This window comes from Didymella exigua, assembly GCF_010094145.1.
Source record: "Didymella exigua CBS 183.55 unplaced genomic scaffold M421scaffold_28, whole genome shotgun sequence".
Classification (NCBI taxonomy): Eukaryota; Fungi; Ascomycota; class Dothideomycetes; order Pleosporales; family Didymellaceae; genus Didymella; species Didymella exigua.
In genome coordinates this window covers 317391-324677 of record NW_022984802.1, presented here as the reverse complement: position 1 = coordinate 324677, position 7287 = coordinate 317391, and the positions used below count along the sequence as shown (strand labels likewise).

The window sequence follows — 7287 nt, the reverse complement described above, 5'->3', positions numbered from 1 at the left end:
TTATCTCTAGCTTTAATTATTAAGATAGTGCAGTAGTTTAAAAAGGGAGCTAATATAATAGTGCATTCCTAGGTGCTTATAGTAGCTAAGATAGTTAAGCTTTAAGTAGTAAATAAAGCTACTTCTAAGTGTAAAGCACGTAAAAGGAAGCAGATCTAGTATAGAGGAACCCTATTATAGCAAGAGGCAGAGGAAATAATAGCTACACAAGAGGTGGTGGTGCAGGCAGAGGCAGAGAGGCGTGAGGAGAGGGTGCAAACAGGTGGTAGTAGAGAGGGTTCTCAACGCTGTGGGAGGTGTAGTTAGGCTGGGCACAATAAGCGCACATGTAAGCAAGATACTGTAGACAGAGTGGATTAATTTGACGTACTGTGAGCCACAGCACGACGTTGTGGTGTTGAGTTATCTGCGTGTCAAGGTGGGTGGCTGCATAAGGTGGCCGGCTCAATTGCCTGGCCGACTCAATGGCCGATTACGTTAGGTTAGATGGGTAACATTGTTGCGGTGTCGAGGGCAAATGTATATAACGAGTGTATTGTGTTGCTCTCCTTGTATCTTTGCTCTCCAAGGCTCGCTGCGGGGTCTGTTTTCATGACGTGTTTGTGATGTAGCTGAGGTAAGAGGTGCTCAACAACATGAGGAAGCAGCACCAGACCACCGCCAACAACACGTGATCTGCTTCTCCTCTCAACCGTTACAAAGATGCTACCTTCTCTGATACGTCCTTGCTCAACACTAGTGTCAACACGCTCAATCAACACTGAAACCATCCTGGCCAGCAAAAGTCGAGGAACAACTAAGGGACGCACACACAACCTTGGAGGATGCGCAACGTGTAGACGTAGGCATTTCAAATACGGCCATACGAGACCAACTTGTGCTACGTGTTGTAAAGCAGGGCTTGTATGTGGCGGCTATATACCATCGCAGATTCGTTGGGCGTCCATAACCTGCGGGCCGGCTGAAGCCCCTGGACTAAGTAGGCAGTCATCTCAGGTAAACCAAGGTGCGTAAAACGATTGTGTGCCCTTCAGAAAAGGCATGCTGATCACGATGCAGAAGGTGCTGAAGGCCGGGAGGCTGCTCCACTTCTGAATAAGGACCAGCTTCCTTCTGTCGCTGAGACAGTGCCATCAACCGAGAGCCCACGCACCGTGCAACAAGATGGCTCTAGCAACATGGTGGACGATGGTTTGCCAAGTGATACGTCCTCACTCGACATTGGTAGCAACAACATCTCCACGAATGCGACAGATACGGAGAACCAGTCACTTTGGCCTCAAGAGCCAGGTCTCTTCGATCCCTCTTCAGTTGGGTCCATGTCGGATATCGAGTCTCTTTTCAAGTCCTCCAACGGGCTGATATGGAATGACTTGTTCGACACCACCTTCGACATATCGATGCCTGTCATACATGACCAGCTCCATGATCAGCCTTACAGCGATTCGCTTGGTCTTCTTGCGCACGTTGCACACCAGCCGCAAGGCCATGGTGGAGCACACCAGTCATTCGACTACCCGTTCTCCCCGGACCCATTTTACAGCAAGCAACACCTTGATCCAACGAATATGCTGTTCGACTCACAGCCACCACCGTACGCTTCAAAAAAGCTCGATGAAGCGCAGGTGCTTCAAGACTCCAAGTATTTGCTTCGGCACTTCAGAAATAACGTCATTCCACAGTCCGGCCCGTTGCCGATGACATGTAAATCGCCATGGAAAACGCTCAATTGGAGTAGCGCCGTTCAGGCTCATGCTGAGTTGACGCGGCTACAAGGGACGAACGTAAAACATGCTTCCCAAGCGACTTTTTTGCAATTCTGGGTTGCTCTGCTCATATGGTGGCAAAGACATCACCTTCGTCAAGTGAGATGGACCCTCTCAGAGGAATGCAGATCCTGGAGTATGCTTCTACGCGAGTAAAGAGGCACATGCAAGAATTCTTGAGACTGGAAACTTCTGGTGAAGGAAAGGCGAAGTACAAAGATCAGCTCATGGCCCTCAGACTGTTTCCGCCACTTACCCTCTGCCCTCCTCAACAACTGCATAGTGATGTTCCTATCCTTCACGATGCACATCTGCATCATGTATGGGTTCCCTGTCCCTTGCGCTATGACATCCTCTAAGGAAGTTGTAGCGTACGGGGACAAAACCATCAGTATTCCTGCATTCGCTGCTGCTCTTGATGTAGCAAGCTCTCCATCTTTGTGCGCCAAGCAGTGCATCGCACTTGGACTGAAACCACAGGGGAACGTGGTCTTCTTACCAAAGATCTCGGCGCTCGTGTCTACGTTAGAGACGTTTCGAAAGATACGGGGACGAATCTAGTATCGATTATACGCGGTTACATTTTCTCGGAGCCTGGTAGAATCAGTCACTGCAGGTGTCTATCGCCGCGCATATACTTACGTTATCATATCCATGGCACCGCCATTGTAATACTCCCGGAAGCCTTCGCGGAGATTCTCAGAACCATGATGTTCAAGCTCACGAATTGAGTAGACAAGAGGATCGGGCGCTAGAGGACGATTGGCCATTCTTCGGTTCAAGTAGTGCTCGCGATTTGTGTCTTGCACGTCCTTTTCGCACCAAATTTAGGAGATGAAGACCAGAAAGCCACAAGGACCTGAAGGATTTAAGATCCAAACTCCGCACCGCTATGCTTGGCTGGTATATAGGGGTGACACGACAGATTCGGTGATTCAGACATTGTAGAGACGGCAACTGGCAGCTGACCTGATTGCGGAATCATGAGATATCCTATCGCGGAGAAGCTTACTAGTTCAAGTGTGCTTCTCATCACCTCTTCTCTCCCCGCAATTCGTGGTACCAGAAACAAGTACCTCGGAAACCATCACATAGGTACTGGGGACGGGAGTGACCTACATAATACTTACCCGATTGGGAAGGACTCTCCTACACGGAGTGTTCATGGTCGGAGTAAAGCATTGCACTTCACGAACCCTTACAAACTGAGAACTTATCCACGAAGTCCTCGAAGATCGATTCCTGGACCAGGATTCGAGATGTCGCTGTGCAAATCTGGCTCTGGTTGGACATGATGCCGTAGTGTGACCACTTGACTGCCTGCTCCATGTCCGCATCATCAAATACTAGCAACGGCGACTTGCCTCCAGTGTCGGATGTGGTATTCTTCAGCCCGACTGCGGCCATCTTCATGATCTGTGTCGCCGTGGCGGTGGATCCTGTGAAGGCGACTTTGTCAACTAAGGGGTGCTGGACCAGCGCAGAGCCAGCTTCGCGTTCAAGACCGTTGACAATGTTGACAATACCAGGAGGGAAGCCGACTTCCTTGACGAGCTTTGCGAAGACGAGGATCGACAAAGGTGTCTGTTCTGCTGGCTTCAGCACAACAGTGTTGCCACAAGCTAGAGCAGGGCCGAGCTTCCAGCAAGCCATCGAGAGAGGGTAGTTCCACGGGATGATCTGTGCGACAACACCAATCGGCTGTCTCTTGGTGTAGGCAAACTACTGTGGCGATGTGTCACTCGTCTGGCCATGGATCTTGTCTGCCCATCCACCATAGTAGCGGGTTGTATTAAACGACTCCGGTAGGTCATCGTTGTAAGCCACGCTGTACGGCTTGCCTACCAGACTCAGTTTAGTTATTAGAACTTTCAAGCATGCTTACCGTTATCCCAGGCGTCTACGAAGGAGCTCGTTTTTAGTCATGCACCGCACTGACCACCCCAACTAAAATGTGATCGCGCATCCCAATTTGGTGAGCTACCTCACAAAATCAATACATAACAACACAAATACATAACTAATTAACGTACTCCACGGGTGAGTCGCCCACACAGGCGAGTCGCCCACTTTTGCCAAGCCCCCACCAAACCACCCTTCCTACACTAATGCCTCCTCAACACCACCATTTAGACGCGTTAAAGGAAGCTTAGATACAGCTTGCACTCTAGGCTCTCAAACAAGACGCGACTCTCTCTTAGCAACACGCTGCAGTAGGCTGGCGGATGGGTAGGGTATGCTTTTTTACGTTTTGGCTTATAGCTTCTTAACTAGCAAAGATACGCTTACATAATCTATTATTTAATAGAAGCGCCTAGTATTGCGCCTTCTAATAAAAAAAGAATTAGCTTATTCTGCCTAGTATTAGCTAAGTTATTAACACTACCTAGCAAAGTATACCTATTAATAGGTATGCTTGCTAGGTACCCCCCCTTTTTTAACCTTTTCTAGCCTCTAGCTTGTGCAGTTTAATAGTTATAACAAAACCCTCTACTATAGAAATGTAGAGGTAGTTTTTCTCTTTCTTTTAAGCCCTATTTCGCTAGAATCCATGTATTATTGACAAAGTTTTGGGGGGTACCCACGAAGGACGTTAGAGTATACCCATTCCGCCAGCCTACGCTGCAGCTATCTACAGGGTTCCTTAAAAGACACTAAGCAACTAATACACAGGACAACCTTCACGCGCTAATTCTATAGCTAACTTGCAGAAGCTAGACAACAATAAGGAGAAGGTGATTATTAAACATGTTCTTAAGCTAGACATGCAAGGGTTTTCCCCTTAGCTCTTAGATGTGGCTACTATAGCTAATTCTTTGCGCGCTAAGCGCAATCTAGGCCCTATTAGCACAAACTAGCCTATTATGTTTATTAAGCGACACCTAGAGCTTAAAGTTAAGTTTAATTACAAGTATAACTATAAGAGAGCCCTCTGTAAGGATCCTAAGGTTCTGTAGGGCTAGTTTAGCCTAGTAGCTAATGTTAAAGCTAAGTATAGTATCTAAGATAAAGACACATACAACTTTAACAAGACAGGCTTTATAATAGGCTAGATCTCCCTAGGAGTAGTTGTTACAGCTTTAGAGTAACAAGGTCAGCTAAAGGCAGTCTAGCTAGGCAACTAGGAGTAGGCTATAGCTATAGTAGGCATTAATGCTAAAGGATAGGCTATTCCTGCCTTCCTTATCTTTAAGGCCTACTACTACCTCTCTACCTAGTATAAAGAAGAGGATCTGCCTTAAGACTAGGTTATTAGAGTCTCTAATAATAGCTAGACTACTAATAAGCTTAGTCTAGACTAGATAAACTACTTTAACAGGTATATAAAGGAGCATACTATTAGCACCTACTATTTGCTTATTATTAATAGTTATAAGAGCTATAACTCTCTTAAATTCTAGCAGTACTATAAGGATAACAAGACAATTACTCTCTATTTACCTCCCTACTTATTACATCTTATACAGCCCCTTAATGTAGCTTATTTTGCTGCTTTAAAGAAGGTGTATAGGCACTAAGCTAAAATTCTTATACATAACTAGATTAACTACATTACAAAGATAGAGTTCCTACCATGCTTTATACGCGCCTATAATGCTGTAATTACTTCTAGCAATATTTAGGGAGGGTTCTAAGGCACTAGACTAGTCCTGTTTAACCTATAATAGGTTATAAGCAGCCTTAATATAAAGCTGCACACGCTATTACTACCACTACCTATTAATAACAAGACCTAGCAGTTGCAAACCCTAAGCAACACCCTTAAACTTAGGTCACAATTAACGCTTGTAAAGACAAGGATTCAGAGGCATGTAGATAGCTCGCCTGCCTCTATAGTTAAAGCGTTTAAGAAGGTCTTAAAGGGGGCAGCTATAATTGTGCACAAGCTAGTGTTAGCACAACAGGAGATTGCTAAGCTTTAAGCTGCTAATAAGGCAGCTACACAATAAAAATTACACAAAAGAAAGTAGATTAAGAAAGAAGGTACTCTAGTAGTTAAAGAGGGCTAGCAATTAACAGCTCTAAAAGAGTTTAGGGCGCGTGGTGATGGTAAGAAAGCAAAGAAGCAGGTGCGCGCTGAAGTGGGTGAGCCTTCCTAAAGGCGCTGTGGACAGTGTAGTAAGACTAGGCATAACGCGCGAACGTGTAAGAAAGAGGTAGAAGTAGTTTCTAAATAATATTACAGGCTATACTGTAGTTTATAGCGCCAATTCGGGTTGTTTTGGGCCATAATGGGGTGGAGTTTGGTGGGGGCTTGGCAAAAGTGGGCGACTCGCCTGTGTGGGCGACTCGCCCGTGGAGTACGTTAAGCTAAAATTAATAAGGGTATTTAATTATATACTGCTGCTACTGTCCTAAGATTTTCTAGTGTTAAGTCACCTGTGAAAGTTGTTGTTGCTGCTATATTTTAAAATAACGTAGATTATCACCAAGCTGGCCATATCACCAAACCAGCTATTTTCTCTTAGCACGACTAACACAAGTTACTACAACTATAACTACTTACTATTAAATAGTAACCTAGTATACTACTGTCAGATAAGAGCGAGCGGCGAGAGGTCGGATCTGCGCAATCGAGCAGGGACCTGTCGTGCAGCCAATCAGCAGTTGCCAGGTCGATTAAGCGAGACCTGGCAACTCCTGATTGGCCCGCACACCGGCGGCCGTGAACAGCGCTAATTCCCCCCCACTTTAATCCTGTAGCAACTAGCACGACGCTATAGCAGAAACACTATCGCCACAATTATTAATATATTATTATACCACCTAAGATCTTGTTAAGCACATACTCTGGCTCACAGTATAAGCATCTGACAATTAAGAGTCTCACTGCTGCAACTAAACTGCTGCAACCTCACTGCTGCAACCTCACTGCCGCAATTAAAATGGCGCAACCAGCGTACCGCGACCCAACAACAGTCCTTAGGGACCAAGCCGACTAGACTGGCTGGCTCACGCAGCTACAGGCGAGATGCCTGTTGCGCAATATCTAGGACAAGATTAACCTAAAGACAACTACACTACTACTATTAAAGCTACTCTTGCTAAGGGCTCTAACTATTACTAAATACGTGCTAGCTGCAAATACTAACATACTATTAAGGCTAACTAAGCTATTAACAACAGGCTAGAAGGTATTTAAGGAAGACCTTAAGTATTACAAAGTACTCCTTAAATAATATAAGAATAATTAATAAAAATATAAGGAGGAAGTAAGCCTTTAGTATATTATTGTGTTTATCTAGTTAACTGTGTTGCTATATCTACTGCGCACATACTGTCTTCCTAAGAAACTACTGTAATAGTAGATTATAGACCTACAACTTACTGTTAGAGTTAATAAATAAATTAAACAAGAATAAGCCTAAGACAGATACCTCTTAGTAGGCTGGCGGATGGGTAGGGTATGCTTTTTTACGTTTTGGCTTATAGCTTCTTAACTAGCAGAGATACGCTTACATAATCTATTATTCGATAGAAGCGCCTAGTATTGCGCCTTCTAATAAAAAAAGAATTAGCT

The 7287-nt window shown here is 45.0% G+C and overlaps 2 protein-coding genes across 2 annotated transcripts; one reads left to right on the top strand and one right to left on the bottom strand.

The window, feature by feature from the left end:
* Positions 1 to 1691: 1691 nt before the first annotated feature.
* M421DRAFT_240330 (uncharacterized protein) lies at positions 1692 to 2578 on the bottom strand. The gene is made up of 2 exons (XM_033588484.1): positions 2409 to 2578; positions 1692 to 2360 (listed from the first exon to the last, which is right to left on the bottom strand). Exon 2 carries the CDS (start codon positions 2222 to 2224, stop codon positions 1862 to 1864), a length of 363 nt encoding a protein of 120 aa, XP_033445852.1. The 5' UTR covers positions 2225 to 2360; positions 2409 to 2578; the 3' UTR covers positions 1692 to 1861.
* A 515-nt stretch (positions 2579 to 3093) lies between these two features.
* On the top strand, positions 3094 to 3432 carry M421DRAFT_69637 (uncharacterized protein; the record flags this gene model as incomplete). Its single annotated transcript, XM_033596624.1, has 1 exon — positions 3094 to 3432. One exon carries the CDS (start codon positions 3094 to 3096, stop codon positions 3430 to 3432), a length of 339 nt encoding a protein of 112 aa, XP_033445851.1.
* Between the last annotated feature and the right edge of the window lie 3855 nt (positions 3433 to 7287).

Coding starts and splice junctions, on each gene's coding strand:
- M421DRAFT_240330 (XM_033588484.1), bottom strand. CDS start 2,224: ATGCACTGCTTGGCGCACAAAGATGGAGAGCTTGCTACATCAAGAGCA.